The 17,308-nt window shown below is 36.0% G+C and overlaps 3 protein-coding genes across 5 annotated transcripts; 1 reads left to right on the top strand and 2 right to left on the bottom strand.

Moving 5' to 3' along the window:
- The first annotated feature begins 5,178 nt into the window (after positions 1-5,178).
- On the top strand, positions 5,179-13,981 carry LOC112515667 (WAT1-related protein At3g02690, chloroplastic). 3 transcript variants are annotated; one of them, XR_003069540.1, is made up of 8 exons: positions 5,179-5,859; positions 6,596-6,643; positions 7,723-7,845; positions 8,140-8,289; positions 9,359-9,530; positions 9,613-9,673; positions 10,990-11,196; positions 13,917-13,981. XR_003069540.1 is itself a non-coding variant. In XM_025122575.1 (7 exons), the coding sequence occupies exons 1-7, from the start codon at positions 5,179-5,181 to the stop codon at positions 11,076-11,078; spliced, it is 1,338 nt and encodes a 445-aa protein (XP_024978343.1). In that variant the 3' UTR covers positions 11,079-11,423. The 3 variants fall into 3 exon arrangements, 1 of the variants encoding a protein (XP_024978343.1); XR_003069539.1 differs by having other exon boundaries at positions 10,976-11,196; XM_025122575.1 differs by lacking the exon at positions 13,917-13,981 and having other exon boundaries at positions 10,976-11,423.
- On the bottom strand, positions 11,490-13,170 carry LOC112515173 (uncharacterized protein At1g65710-like). The gene has a single exon (XM_025121847.1). It carries the CDS (start codon positions 13,168-13,170, stop codon positions 11,503-11,505), a length of 1,668 nt encoding a protein of 555 aa, XP_024977615.1. The 3' UTR covers positions 11,490-11,502.
- Positions 13,982-13,984: 3 nt separating the features above from the next.
- LOC112515669 (protein STRICTOSIDINE SYNTHASE-LIKE 5-like) lies at positions 13,985-16,207 on the bottom strand. The gene is made up of 4 exons (XM_025122577.1): positions 15,771-16,207; positions 14,852-15,159; positions 14,529-14,661; positions 13,985-14,444 (listed from the first exon to the last, which is right to left on the bottom strand). Exons 1-4 carry the CDS (start codon positions 16,194-16,196, stop codon positions 14,160-14,162), a joined length of 1,152 nt encoding a protein of 383 aa, XP_024978345.1. The 5' UTR covers positions 16,197-16,207; the 3' UTR covers positions 13,985-14,159.
- Between the last annotated feature and the right edge of the window lie 1,101 nt (positions 16,208-17,308).

Here is a 17,308-nt window from a genome sequence, read left to right as displayed (position 1 = left end):
TTATTATTAATAATAATAATAAAATACATAAATTAATAAAAAAGAAACCGTATAAAAATAATATTTTGAATACAGTAAAAAATTAAAGAATGAAGAAAATGTAAAAAAGAGACTTATTTAATGTTCTATAAGAGAATTGAGTTATATTTTGAGGTTATATTGGTAATATAAGTCTGTTTCATCTTGTTCCATGAGGTAGGAGTAGAACATGCTTGTTCCACTTTGTTTCACTCTGTTCCTGTTTGTTTCACATAAAAGTTCTGTCAGACATGGAACAAGGATTCTTATTATGATCTTTCTGTATGATCTTGTCCAGTGTATCAAGCCCACCCTATAACTTGTTAAAGAATTTGATTTCCATCTCTATGGTTACAACTTGTCATTTTCGTCAGTTTATAATTTATTCTTATTTTCGTCCCTGAATTAATTTCTACTTTAAAGCAGAAGGGACCAAAATAATTGTGATAACCGGGTCCTGGTTATCACCCGAGATATTTATTATGTGATTAATTGTTTACGTGGATACATACTTACATGAATTTAATGTGTGAGTATTTATATTTTCATGCATGGGAATATATGCATGATTTTAATATATGAGTATATATGCATATGATGTGAAGTGGGTATGAGGCAAGTTTCTTGGCTCATTTGGAAATTTTGAGAGAAAAAGGAGTTGAGTTTCTTTATTTAATCTGGAAATTGAAGAATTTGGTTTGATCCTGCAATCTTCTTCAAAACCTGAGTATTGGCATAAAGGTTAGTAGTTTTTAAAACTTCCTTTCATATGATTTCAATAATGGATCGTAGGGGCTGCAAATTTAGGTATGAGTTGGGATTGTTATTATTTATAGAATTTTGTAAATTTTTTGGTAAAAAAAGGGTCAAGAAACGACCCCAAATAGGGCTCGTTCACGATAGCCACACCAAGGGTGCGACCGGATTAGGTCAGGCGTCGAGTTGGGCCGGTCGGTGCTGGACCAGGTTTTGGGCGGGGGCTAACTTGTTTCAGTCGAGTTCGGTTAAACTTGATTCGTTTTGATAAAATCGATTTTTTATTAAAAAAAGATTTGAGGCTCATTTATTTACTTGGATTAATATAAATAAATCGGGATATTTCGATTAAGTTGGTTAAGTTTTGGACATTAAATTATAAAGGGTATTAATTAATTGGGTTCCCGCATTTAAATTATAAGAAATAATTTTTGAATTTGGTGTTTCAGTTTATGGTGCAAGCATGCTAAATGTTTTACAGTTATTAACTATAAATCGCATGTTTATGTTATGGGGTTGGGTAACATGTTTCTATGGTACATTACTTGGGGTATGGGATTTCGGCTTGATATGTCACATCTTGGGGAGACACCGACACAACCCGAATGGGCGGTTAACTCTTTGTGAACCTATACGTCCAGGAAATGTCTATGACATGGCAGGTCCCTACCTAATGTATATTCGATGACGTAACATTTCATTTGGCAAAAAAAATGGGGAATTTGTCCTGCTATGATCACTTGAAAGCAAAACTTTTGAAACCTTAAGAATCATGAAATTGGGGAAGGTTTGAAATCAATCTTCCTTAAAGAACTTTGTTTCTAATCAATCCCTTTCTCTAGAGCAATTGTAACATTATGATTTTTGAACCTAAACCAACATGCTAAATTTTCATTTCTAGACCTAAACAATATGAAATCGAATTTAAAGAAATCGAATTAACGTTCTAATAGCTCTAGTGTTGCAGCCCTCTTCATGAGAAGATACAAAAGAAATTGAATTTTAAAAATTAACAATTTAACGTACAAGAATAGCCAAATCGATTTAACCACATAAATAGCAAAAAAGATTAATCAAGTCTTGCAACAAGAAATCAAGTTTATGGAATAGAATTTACCTTTCACTGTTGTTGATGTTAACAGAGATTAAACCAAATTAGATGTTGATGTGAAGGAATAAGGATTAATAGAATGCATACCACACTTTAAGAATCAGTTTCGACTGAGACTTGTATGAAACCTTTGACGGGGTCGTTGGATTATCAATGATAGAATGACGAACCAATAGAAACTCGTAGTTACGCAGCTTTGGGGATTTCAATCGTCAAACCAGGAATAGAAGATCGAAGAGGATTGAAAAGGCGCTCTTGATAACAAGGTAGACGTACACCAGAAGAAAGTTGGCTGTGGATTTTGGGCTATGTAATCTATATATCATGGCTTTAAAAGAAAATATAATATTAAGCCCCATATTTTTTGGGGCCCTGTTTGGAGGTCTCCTATACAGCCCAATTGACAGGCCTGACAACGAGAATTAGATTATTACATGACTGGATGATCTCATGAGGATTGTCGTATGAACAAAGACAAGTGAATTTTACATGTTTGTATGAATCTAACTGCATAAGTATGATAAATCACATATAATTCATGCTATGTAAAAAAGGTTAAACGAATACCGTAAACCCATGAGTTTTTCACAACCACTATACACAGTCAAAAAATAGTATACATGTGATTTCTGACAAACACATGCATTTTTGTAAGAGATTCATCATATGTATTTTGAAATACTAGAAGGGTACTCGTGCAATGCAGCGAGATAAATCTCGATTTTAATGTTTAGTTTTTATGCTATATCTCTATCGATATAATATGATTTTATGTGGTTTTGAGAAAACAATAATTTTTTTATTTTTGAATGAAATATAAATTTGAAAAAAATAAATTCATATTAGTATCAAATTAACTATTTAATAGTTATCGTTTTTTTGGTGTAACTTCTTTAATTCAATTTTTTATTATAATTTAATTTAGATTTAGTAACAAATTAATTTTTTTAGTTTAATAATACAATCTATACTATATTATAAACATTTGTCAAAAACTCTTAAAAATAACTTTGTATATATGAAATATTGTTTATTGATGCATATTACTTAAAATTCAAGATTAAAAGTAGATTATGTATAAGTACAACTTATTTAGCTTAATGTCTGAGTTCGTGTAACTAACTGCAGATAAACATATAATCAAATAGGGGATAAACATCTCAATTTAAATATGAAATTTCTATAATATAATTTGAATAATCATTGAGTTATAACAAAATAGTTAATTATTATCTTTATAAAAAATTATATTATTAAACAAAAAAATTAAAGAAATACAGAAAAAACGAGAAATTTTAGATAATTAGTTTGTTACTAATATTAATATATATATATATATATATATATATATATAATGATATGTTCATATTTATATTTCATTTAAAAATTAAAAACATTAATGTTTTTTCAAAATTACATAAAACCGTATTATAACATCGACTGAGATAAAAAAAAATAAAACAAAACATCAAAATTAAGATGTATCTTGCTGCATTGTGCAAGTACCCTTCTAGTTTTTTTATAAAGATAATAATTAAACATTTTGTTAAAACTCAATTATTATCTTAATTATATTTTAGATTTTCTATATTTAGAATAGATGTTTATCTTGCATTTGATTATGTTTATCTACAGTTAGTTACACGAATTAAAAAATAGAGCATTAATAAGTTGTACTTACGCAAGACACTTGTAATATTGAATTTTTAAGTAATATGCATAAAAAATGGTTTTTAACCTGGACACATGACTCGATTCTAGAATAAAAATTCTTTTTAACCACGGTGTTCAGAAGTTTTTAACCTACTATAACATAAATTTTATATATCAAACGTTTTTACAATAGAATTGAGAGAAACTTTAGATTCTCCGAATTAACCTTATTGATCGATGAGCATACACACACACACACACAGAGACCCAACATCAAGTAGAAACTTGCTAAATGTATAAATCATGAAAACCAGTTTCACGTATTGTTTCATAGATGAGACAACACATGCGAAAAACCAAACCCGTCATAATTTAAACAAAACCATCCAATGAGTTTGATTTTAAGCTATAATTCATATTGTTTTACATGTTTTGTTTTGTGTGCGAGTATGTGTGTGTTTCATGTATAAACGTATTTTTGTGTTTTTTCACAAACAAAACATTCATTGATGTTTCTTCTATGAAACAACACATGCAAACCGCCGTTCGCCACCTCCAACTCCTCCTATACTACAACAACCTCTTTCACCAAAGTCGATCACCGACTACCACCGTTTATTGCCACCTTTATAACCACCATCGGCCACCGACCACCACCGTTGGCCACATCAAACTCCTCATATATCGCAACAACCTCCTCCATGACCTCCACAACCACCGCTGACCACTGATCACTACTGTCAATTGCCACCTCTATAACCACCATCACCCACCGACCACCACCATCCATTGCCACCACCATTGGCCACCTCCAACTCCTCCTCTACTGCAACAACCTCCTCCACGACCTCCACAAACATCGTCGACCATCGACCACCACCGTCCATTACCACCTCACCTCCACCATAACCACCACCACCACTTTCTTCACTACATCAGCCACAACTACCTCCTCTACTGTTGTCAACCGCCACCACCACCACAATCCACCATCTGCACCTCCTCTATATCCACCGTTGTCCACCAACCACCACTATCTCTACCTCTACCTTCATAACACCGTCGCCCACCGACCACCATCGCCCATTGCCACTACTATGGTTGGCCACCATTATCTCCACCATAACCAAAATACCTCCGCCACCACTATTAGTACAATCAATTATATCAAAATTTTCATTTAAATTCGATATCATTATATATATATATGTATGTATGTATGCATTATGTAATTTTTTTATAAATTAAACTATTTAATTATTTACTTTATTTGTGTTAATTATAACTATTATATAATATTTAAAATCATTAAATAACTTTTGAGGATAATTTGTCTGGTTTTGTCCCGTCCAGTCCTAGTCGTACCAAACACTAGACATACACTTGTTCTGTCCAGTCCAGTCCCATCCAGTAATGTCCAGTCCCGTCCAGTCCTACCCTCTTGTCCTATCCAATATTATTCAAATCTGTCATGTCTTGTCCTGTCCGCGTATCAAACGCTAGCTTATAGATTACAATTTGATATGGACTAAACTTGTAAACTTTCCAATTTTCCAACGATGATTTTTGTAACTTTTTCCAACTCATTTCAATCACCAAAACATTGGTCTAAAAACAGTCCGTTAATCAACCGGAAGAAAATGGCCTTCCCCTCTTCTTCTTCCTTCCACAGCTGCCATGGCACCTCCACCTCCACCTCCGCTACTTCCTCTTATTTTCCATCCTCACAGACCACCTCCCACCGACACCGACACCGACACCGACACCGCCACCACCACCATACCACGAAAACCCACCTCCTCTCTTCTTCCATTTCCGCCTCCAAACCACTACAACCATTCTTACTCTCACTTTCACTACCAAACCCACCTCTCCACTTCACCTCCCTCAGAAAAACTTCAAATCACTCCTTCATCACCGTCAAAACCAGGGTATCCGATGCAGACAACCAATTGGATACTCGTTCTTCGCCATCATCTGAAATCGATTGTGTTGGAACTGGGACTGATGTCGAGTGCGTTGTTCCCTCGGATGGAAAGGGCGATTACGGAGTTACTGAATCAGAAACGGTTTCGTTGATTAACGTAGTAATGGAATGGACGTTGTTGGTTTCCCCTTTTTTCTTCTGGGGTACGGCTATGGTGGCTATGAAGGAAGTTTTGCCCAAAACGGGACCCCTTTTCGTGTCGTCTTTTCGATTGATTCCTTCTGGATTACTATTGGTTGCTTTTGCTGCTTCTCGTGGCAGGAAGATTCCATCTGGGCTCAATGCTTGGTTATCTATTGCTCTATTTGCTGTTGTTGATGCTACTTGTTTTCAGGTTAATTAGTTTCTTAGACTTTAACTGGGTTGTTGACTGGAGTTTGAATTGATCATATTATTCATCTCCTTGTCTGAGAATTGTACCCTTTCGCTCCAGAGTTTGAATCTGGATCAAGATCATATGCATTTGCATTTGTATGAGTTAAAGAATGACCTATTTGTTTTATCATTTGCACTTACTCATTCAGGGGCAGGTTCCAATGAAACCGTAAATATTATGAGGGCACTAAAACCAACTATTTCATGAATTTTTCATGATGAATATCGACATAGATATTCATGATGAATAACGGTGATAGATATTCATGATGAATAACGGTGATAGATATTCATGATGAATAACGGTGATAGATATTCATGATGAATATCATGAGTAATATTCATGAATATTTTAGGGTGATCATCATGAATATCTCATGAAATAGTTTGTTTTGAGGTTCTCAAAATATTTACGGTTCTCATTTAAACTCTCTTCAAATGATAAAACAAATAGGTAATTTTAACTTGCGATTTCCAGTGAAATGGGAACTTACCATTTTGCCAAGACTTTTTCAAAGTGGATATTGTTGCAATTTTTTTGATGGAAAGAGGGAATGGCAATTTCTATAATAGGATTATTGTAATATTTTCAAAAAATTAATAGGCATACATCTTTATCAACTAGCAAGTGAAGCCAGCTGTTGGAATTACTTGGGTGTGTAGGGAGTTTGAATGTGTTTGATGATTCATTTCAGGGGTTTTTAGCCAAAGGATTGGAAAAGACAGCGGCTGGTCTTGGCAGTGTATGTTTTCTATGGCTAAGTTGCTTTGCATTTATTTGATTACTGTTTTTCATCATAGGTAAGAAGTAGCAATATCTAATTTTGCATTATTGGTCTTTAATTGAAAAAAAATGGTCGATAATTCGTAGGCCATTAGCTTAAACTTGAAAGACCTGTTTTTGTTACCTTTCTTGTGATCTTGACGAAAAGACTCAATCTTCCCAAGCTGGAAGTACATCCTTTTAATAACACCTTCTTTCCCTTGTTGGTACATTACCGGAAGTGAAGAATCCACTTTTAGTCAATAAAAGTGGATTTGGTATGCGGGACAGGACTAGATAAAAACTTGTCCCACATTTGACTCTACAATTAGTCTGGGACATGACTGACCGGGATAAAAATGAGTTTCTTTCTCCCACCAAAATAGGTGGACCAAATATCAAGATGAGACAAGATCGGTAAATTACTAAACTACCCATGTTAACGTGAATCCTGAAAACGTTCCATAACTCATTCATCCGCCTACCTCACTCTCGCAAGTCCAGTTCCGTGCAAGCATGTCCGTATGCCAAACGCACCCGAAGAGCCCTACTTCCCTCAAAAAACCTTAGTTGGTTGAGGAGTGACCGATCCGGTCAGTCAAAAAATAGTAAAAAAAAGAAAGTGTGTCTGGTCTGGTATAGCTAATGTACCTAGAGCTTGTGATATGGGCAAAAGCACCATTCGGTGGAAAAGAACATGGCAGCTAGAGAAAATTCAGTCGAGCCCATAATGGTGGGAACCATAAAATTATTTGGGAATATTGTTGAACTTCTTCAATAGAGCCTTTGGCCGTTTACCCTTTTATATGAGTCCATAGTTTACAAGTATCATCTATCTTCTTGGTGTTTTTCCTTTTTAACAAAGTGCTAAGATTGCTCCATGTTAGCTGAAAGTTTTATAACAGTGGTCTTTCTCCCGCTGTCTTGTCTAACGATTGGCATCCCAGTTTTTCCTTTTTTAAACGGAATATTCTGGTTTAAGGTATAGTAGATGAGTTAGAGGAAAGGGTGTTTATACATGCCTTAAGTTTGACCAGATACATTGATTTGCTATTGCAGGTTATAATTGATTCACAACCTTTGACAGTTGCTGTTCTTGCTTCCTTGATATATGGTGAATCAATTGGTTTAGTTGGAATTGCAGGCCTTGTTCTTGGTGTTGTAGGCCTTCTGCTTCTTGAGGTATATTAATATCAAAAGTTCTCAATCTCTCTAAACCCTTTTGATTCTTCTTTTTAACCTCATTTCTTGCCTCCAAAAGCATCATATTTGACATTCGAATTTTGTTTCTTGACCATTTCCAGCTTTTCTTTAGGCATACAGAATTATGAAGACCTGCTAACTTTAATTTCTTAATCTTCATTAGTGTTTGGATAGCAAACTAGCATATAAGCTAGCTCTTGGCTGATAAGTTAGCTGATAAACTAGTCATATTTAGTAAAATTGCGTTGATAAATGTTGAATTGGTTGTTACAGCTACCTGCTATTTCATTTGATGAGAATAATTTTTCGTTATGGGGAAGTGGGGAATGGTGGATGCTTCTAGCTGCTCAAAGTATGGCGGTTGGTACAGTTATGGTCCGATGGGTTTCCAAATATTCAGATCCTATTATGGCTACTGGATGGGTAAGTAAACCTCTGTCAAATTTCTCATTTATTTTTTGGAAGTGGTTAAAAAAGTTGATAGATACAATTGTTGTCTGTAAGGAGACTTGAACTCACGTAAGGCGCAATGATTCAATAACATTCAATATTGGCAAAATATGATAATCTTGTAGACCCAAATCAAAAGCATTATATATATCAGGACAAGCGACAAATGTGTAAATTTAGTTTAAAAGTCGGTCAAAAGGAAACATTGCAATTTTAATGGTGACCCGTAAATGGAAATTTTTGTCTTTATCAGGGATGGAGGGAGTCTCGTAAACATGTTCTATATGGGTATGTTTGGTATGCAGGACTGGATGAGGTAGGATAGAACAAAAACTTGTTGTCTCATGTTGGTGAGACATTTAAGGCCTGTTTGTTAGTAGCTTAATAAGATTCACAACTTATTCAATTAGCTATACATATGATTGTTTGGTAGTGACTTAATGATATAAAAAGTAGCTTATTCAGTAAGCTTCTAGTCGGAAGCTTTATGCATAAAGCCAAGTTTTTTCCAAAACTTGTCACTTCCAATTAAAAAAACACGCTCATTTCATTTATGAAAAAACCCTCAAACAAAAATCTTCTCAATCTATACAGAAAAGATTAATCCATACAAACAACTTTATTCATACAGAACTTAATGAAAAACCAACCGAACATCCCTTAGACCCTTAGACCCTTAGACCAAGACAAGACAAGATGGAGTGGTACAAAAATGTACCAAAATAGGTGGAACAAGAATCATGAGACAAGATTGGTAAATTACTAAACCACCCATGTCAAGTTAAAACCAAAAACCCTGCACAATTCTTTTACCCGCCTACCTTATTCTCGCCAATCCAGTCGTGTCCAGTCTCATCTACGTACCAAACACACTCATGTATCTATAGAGATATAATCACATTTACATCAATGGAGTAAATGGTTGGCATTCACAACATATTTTCACCAGTATTTGCACCAAAAGTGTTTGTTCCTAGTTGTACTTGTTGATTCATCTATTGCTTCATAAGATTAAATTCCATTGAAATATCTTTCCTTGTAGCACATGGTTCTTGGTGGGATTCCATTGGCAGCGTTGTCAATTCTTGCCCATGATCCTGCTGTTAATGGAGGATTGAATGAGCTCACGACAAATGACCTTTTCGCCCTTCTGTATACATCCGTGTTTGGCAGCGCCATCAGCTATGGTTTATACTTCTTCAATGCTACAAGAGGTCAATCTCCATTTGATCATGTTTCCATCTTCGTTGTTTATTTCATAGATACCAATATCTTACATTCTTTATACTTTACCAGGTAGCTTGACAAAGCTTAGCTCTCTTACCTTTCTAACTCCAATGTTTGCTTCGGTTTTTGGGTAAGTTCAAATTTTGAGTTTCGACTTGTTTTCTTTTTAAGGGTGTCCAAAGCTATGCCCCAACTAATTCCGGCAAATTGTGACCGCAAGACATCAACCCTGATAAGCTCAATGACAACCATTGTTGTGAACGCCTGCAATTAAACCGAGGGTAGACGGGATATACCACCGCATCCCCCTGGGCCTCAACCACTACGCCACAACCCTCGAGATTGAGTTTCGACTTGTTCATGTAAAGCAAAGGGTCATTGGCCCAGTGGGCTGTAGGCCCAACCTCCGAGGAGGTCAAGGGATCAAACCTCTCCAGAGGTGAGGAGGGTGTGAGATTTTGCCGTATACAAGTGTTATATACTTAAAAAAAAATATTGTTTATGGAAATTTGTTTCTTTTTGTTTTCTAATTGTGGTATTTGGAATCGTTGACCTAACTAGTCTATGGGGTCCATGCAAGGCAAAACCTCCCATGGCCATACAAAACCTTAGATTTACGGGAGCCTAAGAGCATCTTCAACAACTATGTTATAATTTTTCTAAAATAGAGTATCAGAAGTTAATATCTCTAAAAAGAATTACATCCACTCCAACATATATTCTATTTTAGCATTTATATCATTAACTGCATTCTTAAAATATTCAATGCATTCAATAAAATATTATCTCCCCTAAACACTTAATTTCAATGTCTCCTATTGGTATAGTGTCTTAGAGATTTTTCAAAATCTGGAGATTTCTACCTCTCTTTTCTTTTCTCTATTTTGTCATACGTTATAACATAGCCATTGGAGCAAAAATATACCCTAAATCTCCAAAATCGTATTTTAGCATAACTGTTGGATATGCTCTAAGGAACTGATAACACCTAGTGGGGTTTATATTCCAACACGATTCTTCATGAGGCATCGTTTTTCCCTAATTCAACCAAGCTAATATGGTATTAGAGCCAATGTCTATCACTCTAGGACTTGCTTTGAGACAACATGTGCCTGTCTAGCCTATGATGGAGGGAGCATGTTAAATTCCCTCGAGCTAGACTTGGCCATTTCTTTCCAATATATTGGAACCCCCTTCTCTCCTCAACGACTCTTTTAGACAATAATATAATGGCTTTCCACATATTCACACATGAAAGCCTAAAATTTTCCTAGTCCACGTGAGATGATGTTTAGTTGGTCATAAGGTGTCACGTACCATGGTCTCGGAAGAAATTAAACAAATATCATGTAGAAGAATGCAAATCCTGCTCTTATATCTTTGCGTTACTTCTATGGGTTTGTTTCCTCATTTGTTTCATCTTGATTTACAGTTTCCTATATCTAGGTGAGACCTTCTCGCCGATTCAACTAACTGGAGCCATTGTTACTGTGGCCGCCATATACATGGTCAACTACAAGAATGCAGTCGAATGAATGGAAATATTGTCTTCAAGATTGGCTCTTTAACATCGATACAGCTCTCAAGTTTGCCTGCATACTCATATCTTGAAGAAACGTCGACTAAAACCACGTTGAGTACAGATTCCAACAGGTATATAACGATTCTTTCCAGAAAATATTGCGTAAAAGATTGGATTTTTCAGTGGAACTTTTATGTTATCATTAAAACATATTGAAATACAGTTGTAGATAGATATAAATTTCAATCTTGCCAGCCTGATACACATATTGAAAAACAAGAATCCATTCCAATTCCTGTTAAATTCTACTCCAATTCCTTCTGATTTCAATTCATTAGACTCTATTCCATTATGCAAACCAAAGGCCACCTAATTACCAAAAAACTACAGAAATGGTTTGGAAGTATGCAAACCCATGATACAAATGTGCTTATCGTTTACGTTGACGCAATGGTTGTTATTTCGGGCGTTGGGTAGGCACTTTTACGACCACGTCCTATTCCCTTCCTAGGACGATCAAGTAATTTGCTTTGAAAATCCCCTAACGGGTTCATTTCGCACTTTCGGGTTGTGAGATTGGCTGAATTTGGTTCCACGGAAGGAGATTTCCGGCTCAAACGTTGGCTACTGGCAAAGCTATTGCTATCGGAGGATTCTTGCTCTTCTGTAGTAGCGGAACCACCCCTCCTCACCGTTATGTAATTCTGAAGGCTTGGTTCCATCAAGCTGCCGTTAACCACCGTCTCAGATTCTATAAATCTGTCTTTGTTGATATAACGTTCAATGGGAGTTGGGTTTCTCCAGCTGTCGTCAGAAAACAAAGAGCTGGTGGTGGCGGTGTTGGAGTTGGAGTTGAGGTCAGCCACAGCCTCCATAATCGAGCAGGCCTTACTAACGCATGCTGGAAGGGAGAATGGTGGTGGTTCAGTGGCGGCAGCTATGGCAGCTGAATTCGTGTTCTTTTGGTGAAAGTTGTGGATATCCTCAAGAAGCAAACTAGTGTAAGACGGTGGACTAGGGTCAAATATCGTTTCTGGGTTCATATCTAGGTCTTCCGATCGCCGGGAAATCTGGGTTCTTTTTATGTTTTGATGAAGCTTTAGATTTTCAACCATTGCCACCATTTTAGCCTCATCCACCATTTTAGCCTGAACGGATCTAGCTGCATTGTTATCAATCTCCGCCAATGATTTCCGTTTATAAGGCGAATGACCAGCCACCCTCGTATTTATTTCCTGCCGCCATTGTTCTTGGCTCTGATCGTCACTGAGAATCCGGAGGTTTGTCCTCACCGGAGATCTAGAACGCGGAGGAGACGCTGCAGTTCTGGAAACCACAGCTACATTTCGCTTCACGTGAATCCTCTTAACTCCACCACCAACCACCTGTTCGCTGCCAGCGTTGCCACCAACATTGTTACTCTTATCAGTAGCAGGAACCGGAACCATCTTCATCGGCCTAGTGCTACCACCACCGGCCGCTGCCGCAGCTGGCCCACCATTTGAATTACTACAAATGGGTGATTCAGATCTTCTACTGGGAGATATGCTTATTCTCCTTCCACCATTACCAGATCTTTGTTGCCGGAAATCTCTCTCCCTACTGCTTCTTCTAGAAGAAGGAGACGAAACCCTAGAACCCTGCTGCCTGTGCCGGCGGCGGTGGTGGTGGTTCAATGCCTCATCATCACCATCGTCATCATCATTCTTCAAACCCATATTCAAATCAAAATCGAAACTCCTTTTAGACCCAGAATACCTCCTCCTTCGTCTAGGGTTTTCAGCTCCGGCGGAATTGCTCCGGCTAAGCCTGCCACATTGAATCAGAATCGCATCCACCTCTTCTTTACTACAGCTAGAAGTTCTGACCCTAGCTCCTCCACCAGTTCCGGCAACGGCACTAGGGTTTAACAGATTAGGGTCGTCTTCATTTGGGCGTCTGTCGATTTCGTGACTTATTCGGTGCTTGATGACGAATATCTCCTTCTTGACAACTTGTTCGGTCTTCGGATTCTGGGGTTGTGGAGGGTTGGATTTGAGCTCCAATTGTTGGGAAGTAGTCGTAAGAGCAGCAGTGGTGTTGTTCTTGCTGAAACAAGAACCCATATCCACTCCAGATGAGAGAGAGAGAGAGAGAGAGAGAGAGAGAGAGAAGGGATTAGATAGATTCTTTTTGAAATTTCAAATTGCCATGGAGGTGTATAAACGTACATCCACTTTTGCTTTTTACACACCAACGATTTCTTTATTGTATTTTTAAAAAAATGTTATAATTTTTGTTTTTCAAATTTCGAAAATTAAAATATAAAATATTTAATTTTTTAAATTGTTACATTAAATAATGGGTTGTTGGGTAAGGAGACAATAGGAGGAACATCGAACCTTCGTTCTGCTTCATGTTACTTACTCACCCTTCATCTCATCAACGGGAGGAAAGGAACAACTATTTCTCCCTATCTCCTCCTTACAGAACTACTACTAGATCAACGGATAAGTAGATCAATTTTCTTAACTCTTATTCTCACACGATCATTCGTTTAGCAATGATGTTAATTATTGTAATTAGGCTTTCAAGTGGTATGAAATCTATTTGTTATTTGGTGGTTATATGAAAAATATTCAATTAGTTTTTAAATATAAATATGATTTGATTTATTAAAACTTAAAGTTTTCTAGAACAGGTAGTTGGCTTGTATATTACCGTAATGAAACTGCCTTTATTTTTAAGACGAGTGGGTCATAAGCAGGTAGTGCAAACTCGTGGGATTGTTACCACTCTGTATAATCAATGGAGTTTAAGATGTTTAATTTTTTTTGCCTTAAACTGACCCATATCTAACTGGTTGTAGCAGTAAATGAAATGAAAGGATATGATGACTGAGATGTTCAGAGGTTGGAGCGCAAACAAAGACATTCTTAATAGTTAAATATCTCATTTATGATTTTCATGTTCGTACCAAAATTACAATATGTTAAATTTATGTGTATTTTATCCTTCCAAATACTATTGTATTTTTATAGAAACGAATTGCGATATTCAAAATACAATATATAGATATCGTTTTTCCTCCCTTGATTTATTACAATAGTGCCCTTCATGAGGTTGTAACGAGAAGAGGATTTTGAGCAAGACTGAGACGGAGAATGTGTGATTTCGTGATGGATCCCATATACAAGTGCTCGCCAATCTTGACCCCTGATGTCGTCATTTTCCATGTGTCGTCATAGTAACCTCCGATCGGGTTTCCTTCCAAATCCAGAGCGATGACTCCACCAAACTTCATCAACTCAGGCATCTTATGTAGGTGCTTCAATGTAAAGGTAAGAATCTTGCGTGCAAACGGATACGTCTGTATAAATTTCGTTAAAAGTGAATTGTCCTGCATACACATACATAATTCTACACATTATTTATGAAATCATATATAAGATTCGTATTCAAATTACGTAGGAAAATAAGTTACCCATGGTATTGCCAGCCAATAACGTCCATCTCCATCATATCGTATGTTGTCAGGAAAACCGGGCAAATTGTCAGCAAAAACATCGATAGAACCCTTTTTTTCTCCTTGCAAGTAGTATCTAGAACACCTCATCCTACATTAACAAGTTAAACATAATAAACATCCTTAAACGAAAGTGAAATGGACCCATGTTGACCAAACTCGTTATAAGTCTGAGTTGGTGGACTACAAAAAAGAATCCACAACATTTTCAGTTAATTTAAGGGTTATTAGCGGGTATGTCATATAATTGAATTAGAAAGGTGTTAAGACAATAATCTTACATGAAGGTCTCACAGAAGATAACAAAATCTTGGTCTGGTGAGAGTTCGACCCCATTAGCAAAATAGAGGTCCCGGGCAAGGACATTTGTTTGTTTTGTTGACGGATTGTAACTCAAAAGTCGACCATGAGGTCTACCCCCTAAAAAGTCGTATATCGCTTCATGGATGGAATACTTATAACTTGCATCAGTGAAGTATACCATTCCGTTTTTTGCAACTGCTACACCATCTGTAAATCCCAACTTCACACCATCGGCCTCACTTGTCAATAACTCTAACTCGCCATCTCTACTTGCCTTAAGCAATCCCTGCAAGCAAATATTGTCTAAAAGGCTTGCAAGAACGTCTTAAAACACATGTGGAGCAAATCCAAAGCTTGAACAATTAATCTACTAAAATAATAATAATAAAAAACATGTTTTATGATTCTTTTTCATTCAATCGATATAAGGGTTGGGTTCACGTGAGACCAATTTATGTTCATTGATCAACTTTATAACATAATGATCTAATAGTCTAAAGTTGCACGGTGACAATTTTGTGATTATTGAGAAGTCTCGTGACAATTTTGTTATTATGAATGTTTAGATTATAAATCTAATTCAATGGTTGAGAATTGGTCGTACGGGTTTCATGAAAAACCCTTGGTCTCACATGATCACAAAGTCATCGATATAAAATACTTCATTGGCCTCAAAATAAATACCCACATTTTTATTTAGTTTGTTTTTAAAATAAATGTCCACATGTAAAAGTAATTGCCTATTTTCCAATTTTACCCTTAATTATGAGACGGAGATGCTAATTACTTTATGTAAAAGGGTAAAGTTGTTATCCAATTAATTAAAAAGTGTATTAATTATACATCCCTAAAACTATGTGTCTATTTAATCGTGAGACGGTAGAGGTACCAACGAACCTTATTAGCGTCGGCAACATAGACATCACCGGAATCAGCAATCGCGATTCCAAGAGGTCGGCCTCCGGTGTGCACCCAATTCTCCACCACCGAGTTGTTTAGCATGATTCGCTTGATCCAACCATCTTCGCAACCCGTGTACAAAACACCCGACTTCGATTCATAAGCGATGTCCTCAGCTCCAATCAATTGGCCCAACCCAATCTTTTCCAAACCGGAGAGACTTTCTGCGTTCTTCCTGGCAGCTACAAGCATCGGTTTGCCAAACTCATGCATCGGATACGTCACGGCATCAAACGTATTGATCTGGACGACAAGCACCGCAATCGAGACAACGGCTAACGTGAAAAACCCGAGATTCAGACCCCATGAACTGGAGTCCGTACGGGTTATGTTGGCAGCAGAGGGCTCGGTTAACTTAGCCATAAGCAGTAAAATTGGGTTTAATTTGATGTTGATAATAAGATAGGAATTTGTAATGTGTGGTCGTAGAGTAGATGTTGAGGTTGCAACGTGTCAAAATCAAGGCCCTTCATCCAGTATTGACCAATATATTGAATCATCCAAGATTGATCAATACATTTAAATTGAATTAAATTTTTTTTATTAAATTTATTAATTAAGGTGACTAGGGATAAAAAATGAAGTTGATTCAATCTCACGCCTATCTTATTTAACTTTTATTTTTTTTTAATCAAATTTTTTTACCCTCTTAAAATTTAAAATAAATTATCTTATTTTTAATATTTTAATCAAATAAATTAGAAAAAAAGAATTTCATGCTCTTTGATATGACATCCATCTTAAGATAGTTTTTTTTCTTCCGTTTTGACCATCTTTTTATGTGAAATGGTAATTATGTATTTATGTATTATATTTATAATGGATATTTATGTACGTTCAAGTGTGTACAACAATTCGACACTGTAAGTACATAACTCAACATCATGTTCTTCAACACTTTCTTCAACGTCAAAAGACACCGCGGTCTTAATCACTGTAACCCAACACCCATCGAGACCGATCGAGAACCTATCGAAACTGATCAGGAACCCATCGAAACCGATCGATAAAGGTCGAGAATCCATTCAAACACTTTCACACAATTTCACCAAAATCCAAATTTTATATCAATTTTCACACAATTTCACTACAATTCTACACCAATTGATGTTGGTGAAATGTACAACAAATTTGGTATTTAGTATTTATGTAAGCTTGATGTCTAAATATTTTATTTATTTGATTATAAATGTTATTTTAGTTATAATATTTATTAATATTATATTTATATTAGTTCATATATATATATATATATATATATATATATATATATATATATACTAGAAGCGTACTCGCGCAATGCGGCGAGATACATCGTGATTTTAATATTTCAATTTATTTTTTATCTCAGTCGATGTTATAATATGACTTTATGTGATTTTGAGAAAACGATGATGTTTTTATTTTTGAATAAAATATATGTTTGAAGATATCATAAAAATTTGACAAAAATATATCTATATTAGTATCAAATT

Source organism: Cynara cardunculus (assembly GCF_001531365.2).
Source record: "Cynara cardunculus var. scolymus isolate 2C chromosome LG 7, CcrdV1, whole genome shotgun sequence".
Taxonomy (NCBI): Eukaryota; Viridiplantae; Streptophyta; class Magnoliopsida; order Asterales; family Asteraceae; genus Cynara; species Cynara cardunculus.
Note: the sequence above shows the minus strand (reverse complement) of the source record. Positions and strands in the feature narration are given on the sequence as shown.

Coding starts and splice junctions, on each gene's coding strand:
- LOC112515667 (XM_025122575.1), top strand. CDS start 5,179: ATGGCCTTCCCCTCTTCTTCTTCCTTCCACAGCTGCCATGGCACCTCC. Junction 5,860..6,595: donor TTGATGCTACTTGTTTTCAG/GTTAATTAGTTT, acceptor GATTCATTTCAG/GGGTTTTTAGCCAAAGGATT. Junction 9,531..9,612: donor CTTCTTCAATGCTACAAGAG/GTCAATCTCCAT, acceptor ATACTTTACCAG/GTAGCTTGACAAAGCTTAGC.
- LOC112515173 (XM_025121847.1), bottom strand. CDS start 13,170: ATGGGTTCTTGTTTCAGCAAGAACAACACCACTGCTGCTCTTACGACT.
- LOC112515669 (XM_025122577.1), bottom strand. CDS start 16,196: ATGGCTAAGTTAACCGAGCCCTCTGCTGCCAACATAACCCGTACGGAC. Junction 15,160..15,770: donor ATGTTGCCGACGCTAATAAG/GTTCGTTGGTAC, acceptor ATTTGCTTGCAG/GGATTGCTTAAGGCAAGTAG. Junction 14,662..14,851: donor ATCTTCTGTGAGACCTTCAT/GTAAGATTATTG, acceptor TTGTTAATGTAG/GATGAGGTGTTCTAGATACT.